The sequence below is a fragment of the Sarcophilus harrisii genome, chromosome 4, assembly GCF_902635505.1.
Source record: "Sarcophilus harrisii chromosome 4, mSarHar1.11, whole genome shotgun sequence".
NCBI lineage: Eukaryota > Metazoa > Chordata > Mammalia > Dasyuromorphia > Dasyuridae > Sarcophilus > Sarcophilus harrisii.
In genome coordinates, this window is record NC_045429.1 from 328,352,069 (window position 1) to 328,374,381 (window position 22,313).

A 22,313-nucleotide genomic window follows, 5' to 3' on the forward strand; every position below is an offset into this window, starting at 1 on the left:
CAGATTAAAATGTATTTGAGAAATGTTAACAAAATAAATAAAAAATACAATAAAACATTGATAATGTTAATTTGAGGTTTTTTAAATTAATGTGAAGTTGTTTCTATTTGCAGTTTGATAACTTTGGACTAAGTGGTCACTGAGGTTCCTTTGATTCTCTAAAGGGCCTCCTTGAAGCTCTACCCCATCCCTGGCTCACTGCCAAAGGGGCTGCACATCTCCCCCACAGCTCCTTCTGTCTGCAGTTCTTCCCTTCCCCCCATTCTCTTCATTTCACAGGAAATTACTTCTGCCCCAGTTATTGGAACTGCCTAAGGAGAGGAGAGGAGTGGGCTATTTATAGAAACTCATTCATCTCTAACCAGGCCCTTTTGGCAACTGGTGGGAGGGGGAGCAACAAGAGGGGTCCAGGTGTTTCTAAAGACAGTGAGAAAATCCTAATGGCTCTTGGCAAAATATGGATAATGATAAAGGATACAGAACTTCAGGTATGGAAACACAGCTAGAGCTATATTTAAAGTCCTTCTTTTAGCTTTTCTGATGTCTCTTTCTCCTCACAGGAGCAGAGAGCTATGGGTTTAGAGCTAGTAGGGGCTTTAGAGATCATCTATTCAAACTTCTTCGTCTTACAGATAAGGAAACTGAGGCTGGAGAGATGAGAAGTGACTTGTTCAAGGCGCTAAGTAGAAATCGGGATTCCAATCCCAAGCTTTCTCCACTGTCGGTGCTCCCGCACACAATATGTTGCCCCAAATCAGACTTTATGGACCTGGGATGCAAAGAATGAGGAACCAAAAATCCAGGGATCCCCCTTTCTCGGCTACCTTTCTTCTCCCACCTTGTCAGCACAGTCTGCAAAGCTCACATTTCTAAAGCACGTGAAGGTTTGCAAAACTCATCCCTAACCACCATTTCTTGTCAGCATGGGCATAATTGTTCAGGTAAGGAAATTAAGGCTCAGAGAAGTCGTAGAATTATGGATTTAGAGTTCAAAGGGACCTCAAAGACCATCTAGGCCGGGGCTTCTGAAACCTTTCCCATTTGCAACCCCTTTATGCCTAAGAATTTTTATGTGACCCCAGATATAGAGGCATATAAAATAGGTATGCAAACATTTGCTGATGAATGAAACATTTACCCATAACAAGCCATCATTTCACAACTCCCACGTTCAGTTATGAGTCCCCTTATGGGATCATGAACCAGAGTTTAAGAAGATGAATCTAGCCCACCTCAGGGCTGTCCAAGGTCATATGGCTAGAAGTGTCACATCTGGAATTCAAAGCTAGGTCCTGACTCCAAGCCCAGCATTTACTAGGAGCTTTTGAAGTAATTGGGGGTGGGAGGGGAGTAGAGGAAGAGCAGATGAGAATGAGAACCAACAGAAATGCCAGAAATTTGAGCGCCTCAGTGACTTCATCTCCCCCCATGTCTCCTCCTTTCTGACCTTCCTCCCTCTCCCCAATCCACCTTTTGTGTCCCCAAGTACTTCTCCCCCATTAGCTTTGCCTCTTCCCATTCATGTCCACTCACCGTGCTGTGCTGGGTGATCCCATCTCTGCTGAAATGCCGTTCAACGTACTGTGAAGCCAGGAGGTGGCTGCAATAAAACCAGAGGCAGCAAGGTGGGAGTGAGACAGAAGGGAGGGGGGGTTCAGTTAATCTTTCCTTTCTCCTGTGGTCCCAGCCACACCGACAGACATCCACCCATTCTGTCCCCTTCGTCAGCCTACTGACCATCTTCCCATACTTCTCTCATCCAGCTCTTCTTCTTTGCTCCAAGCCATCCTTCCACCCTATCCCCTAACTCTAACCTCCTGACTTTTTTCTTTTTTTTCTTTTCTTTTCTTTTCTTTTCTTTTCTTTTCTTTTCTCTCTCTCTCTCTCTCTCTCTCTCTCTCTGTCTCTCTCTCTTTCTCTCTCTTTTTTCCCCTGAGGCAGTTGGAGTTAAGTGACTTGCCCAGGGTCACACAACCGGGACATGTTAAGTGTCTGAGACCAGACCTGAATTCAGGGCCTCCTGACAGGGGCTGTGCTCTCTCCACTGCACCCCCTAGTTCCCCTCCTGTCTTTTTTTAGGGTGGTTACCTAGAACTCAGCTCAGCTCTCCCTCTGCTCTCCCCCCTTCCCTCCCCTTCCCTCCCCCACTCACTGGTTCAGCTCCAGATCCAAGGTGAAATTCAGACCAAAGGCAGGAATGAGGAAGCTCACCTGGGCCAGGTGGACAGGCTGAGAAGGCAGAGTGCAGGAGTTAGCCCCAGACTGAGCCAGGGGGAAGCTGGCAGAGACCTGGGGATGGGACCACCTGGGAGGCGGGAGGGAGAATTTGGATGTAGGGGACAGGTCCTTAGGATCTAAGTGAGGGGATTTAAAATAAGGAAAACCTAAGTTTGGCATGGGAATAGCAGAAGGACACACGGACAGGACAGGGTGTGGGGGTGGGGGGGAGAACAAAAGGGGAGAGGATTTGAAGATGGGAAGATCTCAGGGTGAAAATACAGGGCATAGAGACTAGAACAGGAGCAGCTCCATGCAACTGAAGAATGGAAGCTCTGGTCCGTGAGCAAAGGAGGGCATCCCCACATTTGAGATGAAGGTGGGGTGACTTGGAGATGGGCTCCACAGTCCTGGGACCAAGAACTTGTCCTGTATGTGGGGGGCTCATCCACTAAGGGAAGTTGTTTTCCTTCCAGCCCTCTTGCCTCCCTTCCTATTTAAGACCTCATTTGGGGTTGGGGAATAGAGAGTGGGGAGGAGGGGGAAGCACGGAAGCGCCAACACGCAGCAGCCTGGGCCTGGAGCCACTGACGCCTCCAGGGGCAGGGGGAGAGGCGGCTGCAATCTGCTGGCAGTCTCCTGCCAGTTAGAGTGCTTGGCACACCTTCCCCTCAGGTCTCCACCAGAGATGCCCTGACATAAGCACTCCCTGAAGAAGTGTCTGGGGCACCCTCCCCCCCGCTGTCCCCAGGGCTCCTGCTGATCCCCCAAAGCGCCCACAGCCTGGCTCCAGGTCAGCGTTAGCAATCTATCAGGACCCGACTTCCAAGTGTAACGAGTGCCCCTGGAGAATCAATAAGCCAATGGGCTACTGGGGGGTGGGGAGCCCCTAGAAAGGACAAGGAAACAGAACAAGCTCAGGACCCAGAGGCAAACCCCAACTGAAGAGCTCCCGGAAAGCACCCAGAAAACTGTGACTTATGACCCGGGGTACAAAGAGGCAGGAGGTGCCCTTGAGGATTCCACTAAGGCCAGTCAAAACTGGTCAGGGACAGAGGAAGCTGGCCCCCAGCCTCAGCCACACGGGAGGGAGTGAGAATAGCCCAGAGTCCTCGAAATGGTGGCGGTGGGAGTATAAAAGTAAGTCCAGTCTGGAGATAGGTATGAGGGGAACTTATCTTTGATAATTGTGACTGAGAACAGAAATCTGGGGCCTTGGACGTCGCCTCCTCCCCCCAACTCAGACCTGAGTTAGTGGTTAGGGGGCCAGACTTCCATCCCCACCTCTGCCTCCCACACACGGCGCTTTGGGGTTCTCTGACCAAGTAAGGTAGGAATACATCTTTGGGGCTAGAATCTCAGGGTGGGAGATTTGGGGGAAGGGGTGGAAGTATCCCTGGGAAACGGGGTGGGATGAGATGACACGAGAAGGTGTTATCTTGCTAAAGATACAGCACCCCCTCCACACCCAAATTTAGCATTCAGTTCCCCTCTCCCAACTCCTGCCTGAAGAAGCTTGTCTTTAATATTTCAATTCTGATGTTAATTTTTAAAGAGGGAAGTTTTCCTGATAAATTTTTCAGAGGGGCCATTGCGGTGGGGCTGGGAGGCTCTGGGTTGCCGTGGCAACACACCAGACCTCTGCAGGATGGCCACCCTCCTAAGTCTGGGCTCTTATTGACTGAGAAAGGTTGGAAAGATGGGGGCCCTGGAGCCAGAGACTGCTGAACCTGCTGACTGTTTTCCTGGGGAGGTAAGACAAAGAAGGGACAGCATGAGGGATGGAAGGACGAGAAGGCTGGGAAATGGGAACATAAAAGGTTTATCTATGGGATTTCAACAAATGGTGGTGAGCCAAAAACCTGAGACTGGGAGCCAGAATTCTGGGGTTTCATCTTCATACTCTGTCCAGTACTTTTTGGACCTACATCTAACTTCTTCCCCTGGACTGTCTCTCCTTGAGGGAACAATGTTCAGTCTTTAGGGCCTTGTATCTCCATACTCATAGATGCAGAATTAGCAAGATGGAAGGCAAGGTCCCAGAGAGGGCGTGGAGGGTAATTTCCAGGATAAAATGGGCCCTCCGAACCCTACCTGGCGTCACAGCAGATCTGCTTGAACAAATCAGGGCCCACAGCTTGAAGCTTCAAAGTAGGATCCCTCGCTCAGCCCCATTCCTGGGGGTCCACCCAATAGCCTCCCTAAACATCCCAGAACATGAGACTCAGAGTCTGGGGTGTCATGGAGGATCATGATTTAAATAAAGGAAGGAATACTAGGGGAACCTTATCTAGTCCTCTCATAGATGGAGAAACCAAGGCCCAGAAAGGAGGGAGGAGGCAAAAAGTCACATTCCGATACACACGTACAGGGAAAGCAGAACAGCCACAGGTCCTGTCAAAACATCCCAACCTCAAACTCCTTTTACTTGTATTTCCCCCTTGCTCTCCAAACACTACCAGGATTAGTTGTGATTCACTCTCTCTCCCAACACACACACCTGCATTCCCACTAAAATCCCTTCGGTTGCTAAACCTGAGGATGCTGAGCCATAGATACCCAAGTTTGCCCACTGTGATCTGCCCCAGACCCCAAAGTCCTGCCCTGCAGCTGCTCTCCCAGTCAGCCAGGAGCTGTCTTCCCCCACAGCCTTTGCTGACATTGGGAGGGAAGAGAAGAAAGCAGAACGAGGGGAGGGCCCTCTGGATGACTCCGTTAGCTTGCTGAAGGTGAGCGGGGAAAGAATGAATTACTGACTGAATGGCTGAATGAAAATTGCATTAAGCACTTCATGCCGTGCATTGTGCTAAAAGCTGGGACTCAGACACAAGAAGCAAGAAGGATGCATTCCAATAAGGGAAAACAAGCCATAGAGACAGAGAAGGGAGGGTTTCTCTCTGTCAGAGATGCTGAGTGGAGACCCTGGGAGAGTGATGGACTTCTCCTTTCCAGGAAAGAATCCAGAACAAGAGGGAAGGATGGGAGAAGGGATTGGGGGTGAGCAGCTCGGCACAGAGATGGGCCCTGTGCAGGGGTCCGGAGGTATCACATATGGTGAGCACTCCAGAATAAGGGGAGGGAGCAGGAAGGGGCTGCATTGCCAGGTTGGGTGCTGGAGGATGAACCAAGCAGCATGGGAGGAAAGTGGGGCATTAAAAGCTTGGGGACTCTGGAAAGGGCTCAAGAAAGCAACCAGCAAATCCTTTGATTCCCAAGAAACACACACTTCCCCTTCTCCATTTTCCATTGTCCCTGGGATGGCCAGGGATTCAGCTTTCACGTCTGAGCCCCTAGATCCTCCATCAGGACATAATCGAAGACAATGAGTCACTTCCACTCTTCTCTCCTGCTTTCCTTACAATCTTGGCTCCTTTTGCTGCTCAGAATGATTCAAACTCACCCTCTCCCATCATTCTCAGTCTCGTATTCAAGATTCCTGGGTTTCTTTCTCTGATCTACCCCTAAGGACCTAGTCTTTCTATGTCTCAGAGGTTTAGCTCCTCCCTCTGGAAAAATTCCTGCTTCCTTCCTCTTTCCCCCGATCACTGTCAGAGATGTGAAAAAAAAAAAAATGAATAAGACAGGGCTGGCAACCTAAGAGCTTGGATTCAAATCCCCATTCTGCCACATACTGGCTATATTAACCTTGAGCAAGTTACTTTCCCTTCTGAGGCACTGATTTCCTCCTGTAAAATGAGATGTTGGGACTAAAACATTCGTGACATTCTAAGGCTGTTCGGCTGGGACCTGCTTGGTTTCCTGAGCTGGTGTTCTAGTACACTGGGGGGAGAGGGGTGGGAGGGAAAGGAGAAAGGAGAGATGGAGATATTGGTAGTAGATTCTGGAAAAGTTCTAATGGCAAAGCTCTGTGGCTCTGACTGAACCTCCCACACTTTCAGGAGAATCAGAAAATCCATCTGTCCCCATTCTGTTTGGAACATCCCTTGTGGAGAGGGTCTGGGGCAGAAAGGGAACCAGAGGAAGGAGGAGACCCAGACCTCGTCCTCAGAGAGCTTCCAGTCAGATGAGACACAGGCCCTACCCTACTCAGTCCTTCACAGAGGGATAGGACACAGATGGGACCAATGACAAGGAAAGAGAAAAGTAAAATGACATTTGCATTGGTCCAATTATAACTCACAAGGTAGAAAGTGCAGGTCCTGCTCCCTAGGATAGGAGGGAGTCAAAATGTGACTTCTGCCTGGGATGAGGATCCCTCTTTTGTCTGTAACAGCTCTTACTCATTGCTACCACTCCATTTGGACTCCAAAGTTGGATTTCTATCTGTGTGTACCTTAATTCTCTTCCTCCCACTTCCAACTTCTTCAGAGAACTAGACAGACCACCTTCTCTAGTGCTCCCTAACTTACACCCCTCCTGCACCATCAACATAAATCTCCTAATCTGTGGTTACCCTTATCCTTCCCTCCACTGGCAGCTCCCCAAAATAATCTAAATTAACTCAATCTCAACTGTCTCCCAGTTGATCCCTTCCCCTGAGCTCTGAGGAACCTCCATGTCACTCAGTGGAGTATAATCTTGTCTCTCTCCCTCAACATTTTCCTTCCCTGCCCACCATGAAGCAGAGATCATAAACCTGTTTTTGGGCCAAACAGTCTGGTGAAGCTTATGGATCCTTCCTCAGAATAATGATTTTTAAATTTAAATTTAAAATAAAATACACAGGATTTTAAAGGAAAACCATTATAGTGAAATAAGGGTATAATTGTTTTTCCATCTAAGTTGATGAACTCCCCTCTGAAATCTACCTATGGGATCTGTGGACTTTTTGTGAAGAATCCCTGCCTTTCCCTTGACGATTCCTTATCTCCCACTGCCCTCTTTCATGATAATCTTATTGACTATTTCTCTCATACTGGTGGAAGAAAAGGAGATAGATGAGTCCAACCACTGGTGCCAGGCCATTACTCCACCAGACTCATTCATCATGCTATCAGACTACATCAGTATTTCCATATTCCCTCCTGTCACCTACTGAAATCCAGGACCCATGTCCCTTGAAAATCTGATTCAACTTTATTCTCCAGCTGGTCTCCAGCCATCATTTTCAACTATTTTATCATCAGTGATGACATCCCATTGGGCACCTGGACCTTCTATCTCCTTCCACCATCAGCCACTTACTCCCTGGACTCATCCTTCTATGGCCCCTCTCCGATCTCAAACTCAGGGTCACCCCCTGCCCACAACTTCCTCGGCTTTCCCACTCTCCCTGAGCCTGGGCTCTGCCCAGGGCTGACTCATTCCCACCAGCTGCGTCTCCTTTCCTGCTCCCAGCCCAAGGAATATTGCTCAGGCAAGGTCATAGGCTTGGCCCAGGACAGGCTCTTGCTATCTAATTTCTGCCTGGGTTTTTGGTGCCATCTAGCCATGCTCTTGCCCTTGCTACCTGCTTTACCTTTGATCTAAAAAAATAAATTTAAAGTGGAAGTGAAGGTTATATAATTATAATGACCAAGAACACTAACTACCATCAGGCTTAGCTGATCTATTGGTTAGTTCTGATGAATTGCTTGCTTTTTTTTTTTAATTTGATGTTATAAGGGATAGATGGGACAAATGGGCGTAAGAAGGAAAGAAGAAACTATAATATTCAGAAGTTAAGAGGGTATAAAAAAGATATCAATTACATTTTTGAAACTTACAAAAATTCTTTTTTTTTTTATTTAAGCCTTTAAAAATAATCAGTCATTTCCACTTATACCACCTCCATCCAGCCAATGAGCTTTCTTTTGCTTGGAAAAAAAAAGCTAAGAAAATCAAAGGGACAGGAATTCCAGACCCACTTTAGCAGATGTATTTGACTTCCCACTTTGTGGAGGATCATAGATGAGGGACTTAAAGCTTATCTAATCCAATCACCTCATTTTACAAAAGGGGGAACTAAGATGTTAAATGATTTTGTTCATGGACATAGAGGAAGTAAGTAACAGTCACAATCTGAATTTAGATGCTCAATAAATTATCTCATTTTATCCTTACAACATAGATGCTCTTATTATCCCCATTTTACAAATGAGGAAACTGAAGGCTAGAGAGATTAAATGATTTGCCTAATGCTACCCAGCTAGAAAGTGTTTATGGGTAGGATTTGAATTCAGGTTCTTTGACATTAAATCTAACATTGTTTCCATTGTGCCAGAGTGCTTTTCTTCCCTCAGTCTATGTATGTCATTTGTGCTTGTGGAGAACGAAGAATGAATAACAACAACAAAAACAACTTCATCCTATTCCCTACCACCTTCTCCAGGATCTTTTCTCTTCAATTCTCTCTTTGCTTGCACATATTGTTCTTCTTCCCCTGTACCTTTAAGCAGAAACATTTCTCTTTGCCCTGACAAACCTTCACTCGATCCAAATGTTCTCATCCTATTTCTTCCCTTCCATTCACTGCCAAATTCTTGAAGGTGTGGTCTATACTTGCTACCTCCATTTCCCGACAATCCATTAGGTCCCTAATCCTCGAAATCTGGCTTTTGTCCCTGCCATAAGACTAAAACTGCTCTCTGGAAATTTACCAGTGACCTCCTAATTACCCAATCCACTATTTTTTTATCTGCTTTCATCCCTGATGACTTTTCAGCTGCATTTGATACCATGGGTCATTCCTCTGACCTGTTCTTCTCTTAACCTCTAATGATCCTGTAGTATCCTGGATCTCTTCTTAACCCTCTGACTTCTACTTATTGATTACTCCTCTTCCTCCTTCCACCGTCTCCTTATGCTTTGCTCCAAGATCTACTCTCCAGCTTCCTGCTCTTCTGGCTCCGACTCCTTTTCTTGGATGATACCATGACTTCAGCTATCACTCACAAATATTTCTCTCCAACCTCAGTCTTGGGTTCTAATGTTACACCCTAGCAGTCTACTCTACCTTTCAATTTGTGAGTTTTGCATTAGATGTGATGGCAGATCCCAAACCAAACTCATCTTTATCCCTTCGATATCAGCCCAATATCAGCCTGCTTCCTGACTTTCCTATTTCTATCATTATCACCTTTATTCTCAGATCTTTGGAGATATCTCTGATCCTTTCATCTATCTCACCCTTGACAATCCCATCAAATTTTTAATATTAAGATAAATTTTTATTGATAAATATTTCTTTTACATTGACTTAAATTTCCCCTTGTATCTTTCTCTTCCTCTTCCTAGCAAGTTGTCCCATATAATTGAGAACATTTTTATTGAAAAAAAAGGAAAAGGAAGAGAAAAAAAGACTTAGGAAAAATAACCAATATATTATAGAATATGAAAATATGTGCAAAGTTTAACATGTGCACTCCCATCTCTTCAAAAGAGTGAAAGGAATTGTTTTCTCATATAATTTTTGGGCCAAACAGTCTAATTACCAACTAATTACCAAATCCTAATTATCAAATTATCAATCTTCCTTTATACTCCTAAGACCACCCAGCTAATCGAGGTATTTATTACCACATGCCTGGATCATTCCAACTGCTCTCCATGACTAAGCTTTCTCCCTTCTTTACACAGACTTTGTATCTGTATATCTTAGAATGATAAGAGAGGTCTAGAAGTCATTTGAAGCCCAAACTAGTCCAAAATCATACATTTTGAGGTGATTTTCCTAATATGTTTTAACTCTATTTCATTGGTTCCACTACCTTATTAGTGCAGTGTTCTGTTCTTCAGATCAGAATGCAACCTATCCACCTCTTCTCATCCACTTCTTCCTAAAAATCCTTCACAGAAGGCAGATGCACAGGAAGTTTCCCCCTGTATAATTTACCTTGCATATACATTCCTAGGGGTATAGGGGCATACTGTCTCCCCATTTAAATGTGGACTCCTTGATAAAAGGAACGTGTTTTTGCTTTTCTTTGCATCCTCAATCCTTAGCACAGCATCTGGCACACAATAGATGCTTAATAAATGCTAGTTGACTCGATTTGTAGAAGTCATTTCTTTGAACCATTTGTGCATATTCTAAGGACCTTGCAAATAGTGCTTGTTTAACCCAGGGCCTCGACCAGTGCTGGACATATAAAAAGCCTTTGATAAATGCTTGTTGACTGATTTCTTGATACTAGTGAGTTATTCTTTAGTCTTCCTATGTGAAGCATCTCCCATTTACTGTGTCTGCTTTCCAAGGATCACTCTGGTCAAATCTGCAGAGGTTCAATACCAATATCATGATGATCAGCCATCAGATAATGAATATTGCAGCCAGGGTGATCTACACCCTGGATCGGATTAAAAGTAAAGAACAGATTAAAGTATAGAATGATCTCTAGACCGACATAGCTCCCTTCCATTTCTGTGGTGATGACACAGAGAGGGATCTGGGGATCTTAAAAATCACGCATTTCTCAGACCATCTGCAGTTATGAAATGAATCCTTGTCACTCTTCATGTGTGATCTTTGTCCAATGACTGAAAAGTTAATAAATAATCTGAGAAATTGTACTACATCCAAGTGAACATTCTTATTGTAAAATGCACATACCTCAACTACTATGCTACCGTGGGATATGTCACTCTCCCCCATTCAAAAAATTTCAATGGCTCCCCAGTACCTCTATTCAGCATTTAAGGCTAGATTAAAGCAATCTGGCACCTGGGGGGCTGGGTTGTGGAGGGCTGAGGTATTTGGGTTTAATCCTGTCCGAATCAAATGATGTAGGTTTGAATCCTGGCTATGCTATTCACTGCCTGGGTTATCATGGTCGAGTCATTTTTTTTAGCCTTGTCATCTACAAAAAAAAGAGGAATTGAATGAGATGACCTCTAAGGTCTCTTAAAGCTTGCAATTTATACATTGTAAAGTATCCCAAGACAGTGTGTGCTAATTCATTAAAGATGTGCTAAGCAAAGTACCAAATGAGCTTCAAGGGGATAAAGACATGACTGACAGGGAGCATCAAGGAAGGCTTCCTAGAAGAGACAACATGTGAACTGAGTTTTAAACAAGTAAGAGAGGACAAGCTCAGGACCACTGATTTAAAATTGAAAGGGGTCTTAGAGGCCACCTAGTCTGACCCCTTTATTTTTCAGATGAGAAAACCGAGGCCCAGAGGGCTTAAGTGACTTGCCCCAAGTTCACACTGATAGTATCAGAGATGAGATTTGAACCTTCTCTAATGAAAGTCAAATCCCTTTTCACTGAACCATGCTCCTTCTGTTAAGGCAAAAGGAATATCGCATGATTATGGAAGCATGACAGAATATTGCACAGGATTGGACTGTAGCATATTTCAATCAAGAAGAGACACAGACACAAAGAGAAAAAGACAGACATAACGAGAAAGACAGGGAGATGTAGGGAAAAAGAAAGGAAGCAGAGGGGAGGGAAAGATACAGAGACAGAAAGACACAGAGAACAGAGACAAAGAGAAGAGAGGAACAGAGACAGAAAATACAGAGAAAGAGACAAAGAAAGAGAAAAAAGAGAGAAGCAAGTAGAAAAAGAGAGAGACAGAGACAAACTGGAGAGAGAGAAAGAGAAAGAGAGAGAGAGAGAGAGAGAGAGAGAGAGAGAGAGAGAGAGAGAGAGAGACTTGTCATTTACATGGATCAAATTGCCTAAGGAAAAGAATATTGGAGAGAGAGAAGCAGTTAAAGAGAAGGAGGAAAACCTTGGGAGTATCTTGTTTCTAAAGCCAAGAGAAGAATATCTAGTTGTAGGGATTGGTCAGTAGCCTCAAAATTTGCCAAGAAGTCAAGAAAAATGGAAACTAAGAAAAGGTTATTGAATTAGATGAATAGATCACCGGTGGCTTTTAAAAGAAGAGTTTCTATGGAGTGACTTAAGAGGCTAGTTGAGGTCAGAATTCATAGTAAGGAGGCTGGGGCACCATTTATGTGTCAGTTTAGTAGTGATGATGACAAGAGACATGACAATAATTGGATGAGATAGAAGGGTTGAAGGGAGGTGTAAGTTTGAGGAGATTTAAACATATTGGTAGGGAAATGGGAAGAGACAGAAGTAGTGGGGGAGTGGGAAGACAAAGAGGAGAGAGACAGAGAGAACAGAGAGAGAGAGAGAGAGATGGAAAGAGAGTCAGGGAGAGAGAGAGAGATCCATGAAAAAGGAGAAGAGAGATAGGTTCCAGCAGGATGTGGAAATAAGTAAAATAGAAGGCAAAGGGAAAGAAATTGGTCTTCCTGAGATGCTGGGATGCTCCTGTGAATGGAAGAAAGGAGGACAGAGAAGGAGATGAATGATAGCATAGAAAGACAGGATATAGGGCTTGGAGGATCCTCTCTCTGAGAGACAAGGTCCTACCTAAGAAAGTGTGAGGGGAGAGAATGAATTATGTACATCGGTGGGAGAAGGACCTATGTGACCCTGGATAAGTCACTTTCCAGGCTTCAGTTATGTCATCGGTAAAATGAGGGCATCAGACCCAATGACTTGGAAGGATCCTTCCAGTTTTAAATCTCCATGCCTATGATGCTAAAAATGGAGGAGAGGAGCTCGAGGGAGCTCAAGGTTGGATGGGCTCCATCTTTGTGAACAAGATTAGCTATAAATGTGGAGAATGGAACAGAGGCTGGTTGGGAAAGAAGAGAAGACTGGAGAATGACATAAAGGATCTACCTTCTACCTGTATCAACTTTAAAAAGTCACTTAACTCTTACGAGCCCCCATCCAGACTCTGAAAAATGAGAGCATTGGCCATGAGAAGCCTCAAAGGTCTCACTCCATGATCCTGTGCCCAAAAGACTCCAAAGTACCCCCTCCAGTTCTAAGTACTGTGTCCCCTGGAACCACCTGCCTGGGCCAGAAGCCAATGGAAGAAAGCAAGGAAGAAGTCAGGCTTCACAAGCCTTGTCTTTGGTGAAAGAAATCAGCACTGAGTTATGTCTTGTACAAGATGCGGCGGCAGCCAAAGGGAGATTCCAGATATCCCAGGGGGTCAGAGGGGAAGCTGTTTCCTGTCTCATCCCACAGAATAAATCCCAGGACGCCCCAAACCTCACTCTGAGGAACAAGCTGATGGCCCACTTAGCCACAGACACAGTAAAATGCCAAGACAATAGAGGAACTTGGACAAGCTTCTAGTGATGAGAAGTGACCTATATTTCTGAGGACAAAGTCACCTCCCCGCAGGGTCACCATCTCTGAGGGAAGGGACTTTGGGCAGCTGGGTCACGGAAAGAATCAGGGACAAGGGAGATAAAAAGGTAGTGAATGGGCCATGAACCCAGCTAGGGCTGGGGATGTCTAAGCCTGCCACAAGCTGGATTCCTAAGCCCTTTCCTGGCACTAACAGTGCTCCTTGTCTTCATCACTAAAATCACCTTCCCCAGATGTTGTCTCTCTTGATATTCCATCCCTGACATCAAGCCCCCATCCCGGAGGCTGGCTCCTCACCACCCCTGACACTGAATTCCCTGGGGTTAATCCCTCATCCGGACACTGAACCCCATCTCTGACACCGAGATATCCCTGACATTGAACCCCCATCTTGACACTCAGCCCCCATCCTTGATGTTAACTTCTTACCATTTCTGACAGTGACCCCGTCCTCTCTGAAAATGAATCCCCATCCTGACACTGAGACCTTCGTGCCCTGATATAGAATTCCTGTCTCTGACACTGAAGCTCCCCATTCATGACAATGAGCTCCATAATCTTTGATATTGTACCCTGTTGTTATTGTTGTCTGGTCATTTCATTCATGACCCCTTTGGGGGTTTTCCTGGCAAAGATACTGGAGTGGTTTTCCATTTCTCCAACTCATTTTTCAGATAAGAAAATTGAAACAAATAGGGTTAAGTGACTTGCCCAGATCACACAGTTATTAAGTATCTGAGGCTATATTCAAACTCCCAAAGATGCGTTCTCCTAACTCCAGGCCTGGAACTCTATCCACAGAGCCATTTTGCTGTCTTAACAAACCCTATTTATGGTGTTTTACAAGTCAAAACATCACCTTTGTGAGGTCACTGGTCTTCTTTGAGAATGAAGGAGGAACAACAACAATTCCTTTTGTTCCTTATCCCTTTCCCAGCTTCAGAATTGAGCACACGTCAAGATGCTTTTCTGTAACAACTAGAACATTGAACCCAAAATGGAAAATTCAGAGGAAATCTCCCTTTTCCCTACCCCAGCCTTTAGTTAAAACAATGGAAATCTGGATGTGTAGCCCAAAGCCCATGCTTTCTCTGACATTTCTATTCTTCCCACTTGAGATCTTCTCACTTTTTATTTCTCTCCTTATGACCCAGCCTGTTTCTTTATCTGTATAGTGTGATAATTGGTCTATAAGAATTCTGTAAATCACAATTTCACAGATTTATGGATAGAAAGGGATTCGTTGAATAATGTAGCCCTTTCATTTAACAGATGAAAACAAACTATAGCAGAAAGAGCCCTAGAGACCTGAGTTTTAATTCTGGCTCAGCCACCAATGTGCCACAACTCATTATGGCCCTTGGACAAGTCACTGCTCATTTTCCTCATCCATAAAATGGTTATCACTGGATAATGTATGTGAATGTTGTACTATTCACAAGATATTGTTATCAGGTCAGTGATTTTGCATGCCAGGCCCTCTGTTCTCCATTATTGCCGAAAGGTTTTTATGGCAAAGACACTGGCGTTTGTCATTTTCTTCTCCACCCTTTTGTCAGAACTATGAGCTGTCCACCTTGGGTAACCCTGAATGATGTAGCTCATAGTGTCACTAAGCTACACAAGTCTCTCTTCCCCGACAAGGCAGTGATCCAGGAGCAGCAAGCAACATTTATCAGTGGGGCAACAGAACCACCTGGCTTCAGGTGTGAGGATGCCTAAGAAGACAGAGAGGTTGGGAATTCCAGGTACACACCATGGTTATATTGTCCAGTCTTGTCCAGTCTGGTCAATATGTTCCACTTGGAAATTCCTCAGTCTTGAATCCAGTCATCTTGATTGAGTCCAGCCCTTTCCTAGAATCCTCTTGAGTTTCCTGAGAAATCTGTATTGCCTTCCTATACTTAGTACCCTGCAAACCCAAGTCCTGGCTGGACTTTCTTCTGAATGCCTGAGAGAGCAAGTGTTTGTAGTTAGTTCCTGAGAGCCTAGTCTTAAATGAAGGCAAATTGCATCTCAAGCAGCACCGAGATGGTGCTCTGGGTCCTGGTTCTAATCCACTTCCAAATTTCCCCAGATGTTCCACAATCATTCGCTGATGCTTTCCTGTGTGGGAAGCCTAGAGCTGGAAGGACACTCCCAGGTCATCATTATAACTATCTCACCTTAGAAATGGGGAGATCGAGCCTTAGGACAGGAGAAGCTATCTGCCCAAAAGCACATGGTGAATTAATGACAATGGCAGAATTCTAATCCAGGTCTATTGGACTCTCTTTACATTGGGGCCACGTCAAACTATATCTACTCATCTTTGAATCAAAGACCTCCAAAAGGACCAGAAATGGATTGATCCAACAGAAAAAAGAGGCTGTCTCAGAATCATCAGACCTGGGTCTGCCTCTTTCTACCCCTGGGAGATTAAACAATCCATTTAAACTCTTTAGCTTCCGTTTCTTTGTTCATAAAAGGAAGCAGCTGAATTAGATTATAGCTATAAATCTGTGAAAGTATGATTGGTGGAGTCCAGTTAGTCTAACTTTTCAAATCTCAGAATCACACTTAGGCAGAATCAGAATTCAAATCCAGGTCTCTTGCCTTGTTATTTGCCTTCCTTCTCATTTTTCCCTTTGGTTACCTTTTCTTTCACACACACACACACACACACACACACACACACGAACCCTTCAGTTTGATGATACATTATCCCTACCAGGTCTTAACACACAAAGCCCCCACTGCCATCAGTCAGAATCCTTACATGCTTACATGGGTCCCTGAATGCTCCAAATAATTTACTATTCAAAGGGATATTAAAGACCAACATTTATTCTTCACTGTGGGCACTTAAGCCTCAAGGTCCACCTCTGACCAGGTAACTTAAAAGACAGAATCCACATGAGAGAGTTGAGGAGCTTAGATGGCCTCCCCTTGTCCTTTCCTTTCTGAATCTAGTGAATGATTCCAAAACCTGGGAAATAACCACAAATAACAGGAAGGGAAGGGCAGGCTCTTTCTTTCTCCAAGTGATAAAGAAGGGAAGGGGCTTTGAGGATTACTGTCCCCCTCAATCCACATTAGAGTCTAGGTTGGAAAGGCCAAAGAAAACTGAAAAGGGGGCAGTGGATATGTCTTATGGTGTCTTGGGCAGGGTTGCGTACTTTGAATGATGCTTTTGCCTCCCCAACAAGACCGTGAGCTCTGTTGTCATGGGGAGGGGGAAGGAAGAGAGAGAAAAAGAAAAATTTAGAACATAAAATCTTACAAAAATGAATGTTGGAAACAAAAATAAATAAACTAAAAAATTTTAAATGATAATAAAAGACATAAGCTCCCCAAGAGCCAAAGAAAGAAAAGTATTATATTTCTAGCCTAAAATATTTGCTAGGAGAGGATCTAGGGTATTAGGTTTCTAGTCTCTTTCTGATCCTAATCCCTTAGCATCTCCTTGAATCTGGATGGCAAGAGGTCCTGGAGGGGCAATTCCTACCCTGCATTCATAGCCAGGGACAGTGGAGAGAGTGTGAGATTGAATCAAGAAGATGGGTTCAGATTCTACCTTAAGCTATATTAGGAAAGTTTACAGCCTCAGTTTCCCCATCTATAAAAAGCGAATAACAACAGCATCTACGTATTATGTGGATCAAGTGAAATAATGTATATATGATACCTTTTAAAGCGGAAAGTCTAATATAAATGTAAGCTATGATTTTCCCCAAATGTCCCAGTTCCCCAGTCTTTCTCACCATATACACTTTCTCAGAAAATTAGGTTGAGGCAAGAGTCTCCTTAGCTTTGGTGTCCCTTTTTGCATCCCCCCCATCTGTCTTCCTTCTCAAGCCTGTCCTTCTTTCTATCCTCCAACCAGGTCAGCCTCCATAGGAACCGAGAGTATGGACAGCTGGGTTAGAGAGCTGGAGGAATGCCACTTTGGCCCAAGAGACATAGAGGTCAACCTTCTCCATGTGCCATCCCCATGCCTCTCCTCCTGCTTTTTCAGAGGGACCTGGTGCACAAGTGAGGCCCTCCGACCAAGGAGTAAGGTGCCAGGCAGCCCACATCCCAGCTTCCTTGCTCCCCCTGGCCGAGGACTCAGGAGTCTGTGCATCTAGCCCCTTCTTCAGGTCATCTCTCCCCCTCCCCTCTCCTACCTCCCACCCTATGAGAACAAAGTGGAATCTGACTGTAGCCCCTTCCTTCCCCTTCACTTCCCAAGGACCATTAATCTATCCCCCTCCTGCCCCCCTCCCACCACCCTGAGTGATGGCCCATCTATTATGCATGTTCTCTTCCTGCTCTCTTCCATCTCCAGTCCTCCCCCTCTTTCCACCACATCCCCCCCACTCCCCTATTAGGGCTTTTAACCAAATACATTAGCCAGGGACAGATGCCAGACTGACAGATGTCTGTAATGGTAGTCTTCCATTTTTCACTTCCCCTTCCCCCTCCCTCAACATATATCCCCCTCTGCCCTCCTTCCCCCTTCTAAAAAAAAAATCCCAGGCTTGAGCAATATCCTCCAAGTCCTTCTTCAAGTTTGTATTTCTGTAGAGCTGGACCCACCCAATGCCTTCCATAAGGCTTTGGCCCCCTCCCTTTCAGGGTCTGCTACCTGGCCTCCTCCCCCAAAGCTTCAAGATTGCAGAGAACTCCAAATGAATATTCCATTTTGATGGTTATTATTCACACAATATTAATTAAATATTAATTACAATTAATCTCCTTTATTCCTAACCTTCCTCTGAGACACCCTAGGGGACAGAAGCTGAAAGGGAGCTAGGTGGGGGTGGGCAGGTTTGGCAGGCAGTGTTTTAGCTGGGGATCGCAAAGCACTTTCTGGACACTAACCTCTTCTTCCCCAGACTCTGCCTTCAGTGCAAGGAAGGAAGAAGGACTGACAAGGGCCTCCCCCCTAACACAGGGAGGAACTAGAAATAGAGCTGAGATGTCCTCAGTCAGATTTCAGGGCCAAAGAGAGAACCCAGGAGTTTTCATTCTTAATTCAAAGTTGTTCTCACCACTGTCCCTCCCCTCCCATACCCCAACGAGGCCCAAAGTTAACCCTAATTTATCACACAACTGTCATCTCAAGGAAAAGGACCTTGGAAGCCTGGGAAATGGGGTATATCAGAGAAATTAGGATGGAGAGCTTAGCGCTTAAGTAACATCTCCCCGACCAAGCCTTTTAACACTTAGCTCACCGGGAATCTAGAGCTTAGCAATTCTAACAATTCGTCAGGTCTCCCCAGTCTTCTGCCTTGCAGCCCCTTAAGGATCTCCCTACAGAAAGGGAAACTGAGACCCAAGAGCCGCGGGGCCTCAGGGGCTGAGTCAGACCTGAGGTCAGGATCCAGAGTTCCTGAGAAGAGCTGGAAGACTCGTGGATACCCTCATTCCCTGGGACCCTTCTCCAGCAGTTCAGGAACGCAACTCCTCTCTCCAAAACTTGACACCCAGTTACCCGAGCTCCCTTCCTAATACACCCCACTCACCGGGCCCCCAGGTGGCTCCTTTCTCGCTCTGGTGTCCAGCTCTTGCTTGCTGATCTCTCTCCCAGAGCTCTCCCCCACCAGGCGGCTGGGATGGGTGACCTCAGAAGTATGCAGCCCCCTGTCCCAGGGCTGCTTCCCCCACTGCAGGGCTCCTGTTGGCCCAGCCACCCCACCAAGACCTGCAGAGACAAGGCCACCTGCTAGAAGGGACCACAGTGGGGAGAAAGGACAGGGTCTGGGACAGACTCAGCCACAGAATGACGGACTCCCCAGAGTCCTGGGGCTATGGTGTCACCTGTGGAGACCTGAGGAGGTAGGATCATCTCCTGGGAGAGAATGGCTCTGATGGGCACAGGCAAGGATGGGGAAAGATGGGCCCTCCTCTATTCCAGCCCAAGCATCGCTAGAGACCCCCTTTCCGAGGTCCCGCGGGGGAGCTGGAAAACCTGGGCATCCCAGCAGGGGGGTGGCCATGGTAGGAAAACAGTTGGGATGGAGACAGGTGGGTGGGTGGATGGCTCCCTCCCTGGCACACCTCAACCCTCCTAAACTCGGTGCTCCCCCCACACACACTGCAGAAAAATGTGGATGCAGCAAAAATATACTGCATTCTGGGGGGGGGGCGGGGAAGACGGGCCGGGGCTGGAGAAGAGGAAAAGGGCCAGGCTGGGGGTGGGGGGGCCGGGGGAGTGGGTGGGATTGGGCCCTCCGATTGGGACCGGGGGGCAGGGGAGCACACTCACCAGGCTGTGGGAAGAGAGCGGAGAAAACGACGAAAGGCACCAACACCCGGCGGAGCATCCGACTCATCCTTCCCTCATAATCTCCCCAGGTCTGGGGGCTGAGGACAAGGCGGAGATGCCCGGCCGGGGGACCGGGAGGCCGGGGTGGGGGCCAGCCAGCGAAGGAAGGAGAGGGCTGCAGAGGGGGTCGCTGCCTCTGCTGTCTCCCTCCCAGGCTGGATGGGGATGGGGAGGCTGGGGTCTGAGGAGCAGGTGAGGGGAGGTGGGAGGGGGGCAGGGGCCAAGCGGCCGCCCCCAGAGCTCAGAAGCAGGGAGCCGTCTCCATCCCCCTGCGGCGTGAGCCCAGTGTTAAGAGCCGAGCTGGGGGAGCACGTGAGGAGAGAGCCCGCCCCCCCTTTTCCCCTCTCCCTCCTCCTCCTCTCCCCTCCCCCGCCCCGCCCCGCCCCGCCCCGAACTAGCACAGGGGCATTGCCCGGCCGCACGGGCAGCGGGGACAAAGCCCGGCCGAGGCACCACGGGAGGAAAAGGACAAAGGGAGAAGCAGCCGCCCGGCTCCCCTCCCCCTCAGTCCCCTCTGCTTCCCCGGCGTCTGCTCCAGGATTCACCCGACCCGTCCTTCCCCTCCCCGGGCACCCCGCTTCTCCCAAAGTCCGGCGGGCACGTTGGTAGGGCGAGGGCAGCTGCTCCCCGAGGCCCCCAAAGCTTCCCGGGCCACGCCAGGGGCCCCTCGGCCCCCTCGTCAAGGGGAAGGTCAGTCCCGCATATGCACCTCTGCAAGTCCAGAAACCCGGGGGTACTCCCCTGTCCCCCATGGGGACCCAAGCCAGAGCTGCGCTTTAAAAGGAGCCAGGAACCGAAGCTTAGAGGCCAGCTCGGGGCGCGATGTCGCAGAGACCCTACCCCAAGGAGAGGGCGAGGGTGGAGAAGCAGAGCCTGCCTCCCCGCCGTCACAGTGTGCCCCTCCTGTCCCGGGGCGCTCCGCCTGGCTTGGGGCTAGATTCTGGGACCAACGGGACAGGGGCTGGGACCCCCCCACTCTCACCTGAGAGACCTTCCTCGAAGGGCCACTGAGGCTGGGGAGGGAGAGACCAGCGCTCATCCCCTTTAGCCATGTGGCCCGCTGAAACTGACCCCAGCGGCCGGAGCCAGTGGCTGAGGATGGGCCAGAGAAAGGGGGCACAGCGGGACCAATGTGCGGGAAGAAAGAAGCTACTCGGAGGGGAGCGGCAGCCACCCATGATCAATTCCCCTTTCCACCTCCCTCCTGCAGGAATCACACATCCACTCGTTCTCCCTGCAAAGTGGGTCATTGCTGAATTGCTCCAAGACCTGGTGGCTCTGCCATGGAGGGGGGTCCAGCTGCCCTTCCCTTGGCTTTCTACCTCAGTCACTTCTTATGTTGCCCAGCTTTTCATCAACCCACATGAGTCTTCTTGGTCTCTTAGTGACCCCTGCTCAACTTTTGTACCAGCACCCCCTTACCCTGACTCTATAAGCTCCTTGCTTCTCCCTACTCAAGGTGCCGCCTACCCTATTCTCCAGGAATCCCTCCCTGATGGCGTCCATCCAATAATAATAATTAATTGTAATAATAGACATAGTGACTGGACTTCTAATATAATTTGTATACTTTTAAGGAAATTGTTTAGGATGTTGTTCAATCATGTCCAAGCTCTTTGTGACCCCATTCTGGCATTTTCTTGGCAAAGGTATTGGAGTGGTTTGCCATTTCCTTCTCCAGCTCATTTTACAGATGAAGAAACTGAGGCAAAGAGGGTTAAATGACTTGTCCAAGGTCAGACTACTAATAACTATCCAAAGCTAGATTTGAAATTAGTTTTTCTAACTCCAGGCCTCAGTGCTCTATCCATTATACCACCTCAAAACTGCTCTAGTTCCACACTTTTTCTGTTGTCTTAGACAACTCCTGAGCAGTTAAATGTTTTACAATACAACCAATAGGATTAAAAAGAAGGCTTGAATGCATGTCCTTCTGACTTCTTTGCCTGCTCTCTAACCCCTAAGCCTCCTTTGCCTCTCTGATAGTAACTGACATATAATAGTGGCTTATATTATCTCATTTATCTCCAACAATCCTGAGGTAGATACTATTATTATTTTCATTTTAGAGATAAGAGGCTGAATGAAATATACATTATTTCATAGTATAGAACACTTATAGAGTTATATAAAAGTCTCATCGTTGTTGAGTAGTAAATGGCTGGGACAACATGGCAGAGGGGATACAGAGCTGTCCTTGGTATCCACAAGCATGAGTACCAGTCTCATCTCTGATACTAATTTGTGCCTATGGACAACATCCCAGTGCCTCAAAGTCACTCTCTAAAAAACAAGTTGCAGAAAAAGGTGATCATCTGCTTTTGGAGAGTTTCCTCACTGGGAATTCCCTTCATTAATGAAATCACAGGTCCAGGACTATCTCATACAAGTGTTGTGCTGTCTTTCTATTAAGTCTTCCCCCGTATCAGTACTGACTCAATATCTCCATGAATAGATCCCACTAGCCTCCTCTTAGACAAAGCCAGAAGCCCTAGATTTGAGTCCCAGACCTGAGCTTCACCTTTCCCCTGCATAAAATAGAAGTTGTGATAATTAGCCTTATGCCATCTCCTTCGTAAGGCTATCATGAAGATATAAACCTAAGCTACTTGTGCTTAACTTGATCCAAGATGCTTAGCTTTAGGTTCTCTCCAAAGAGCCATCTGATATCTCCCATTCTGCAAAGGGAAAACACAGAACAAACAGATAGGAAATGGTTCCTATCCCTTCTTCTAATAT

The 22,313-nt window shown here is 46.8% G+C and overlaps 1 protein-coding gene and 1 long non-coding RNA gene across 2 annotated transcripts in view; one reads left to right on the top strand and one right to left on the bottom strand.

The window, feature by feature from the left end:
• Positions 1–19,904, bottom strand: part of ADAM11 (ADAM metallopeptidase domain 11) — a 33,944-nt gene extending 14,040 nt beyond the window's left edge. Inside the window, exons 1-4 of the mRNA XM_031968651.1 lie at positions 19,515–19,904; positions 18,772–18,950; positions 2,153–2,229; positions 1,534–1,600 (exon numbers count right to left, since the gene is read on the bottom strand). Coding sequence (XP_031824511.1) covers positions 1,534–1,600; positions 2,153–2,229; positions 18,772–18,950; positions 19,515–19,581 — 390 coding nt within the window. The 5' untranslated portion in view covers positions 19,582–19,904. The remainder of the gene's footprint in view (positions 1–1,533; positions 1,601–2,152; positions 2,230–18,771; positions 18,951–19,514) is intronic.
• Positions 3,633–17,997, top strand: LOC116423290. Its single transcript, XR_004233843.1, has 2 exons — positions 3,633–3,970; positions 17,148–17,997. It is a non-coding gene; the product is annotated as an uncharacterized LOC116423290 (long non-coding RNA).
• Positions 19,905–22,313: the final 2,409 nt, after the last annotated feature.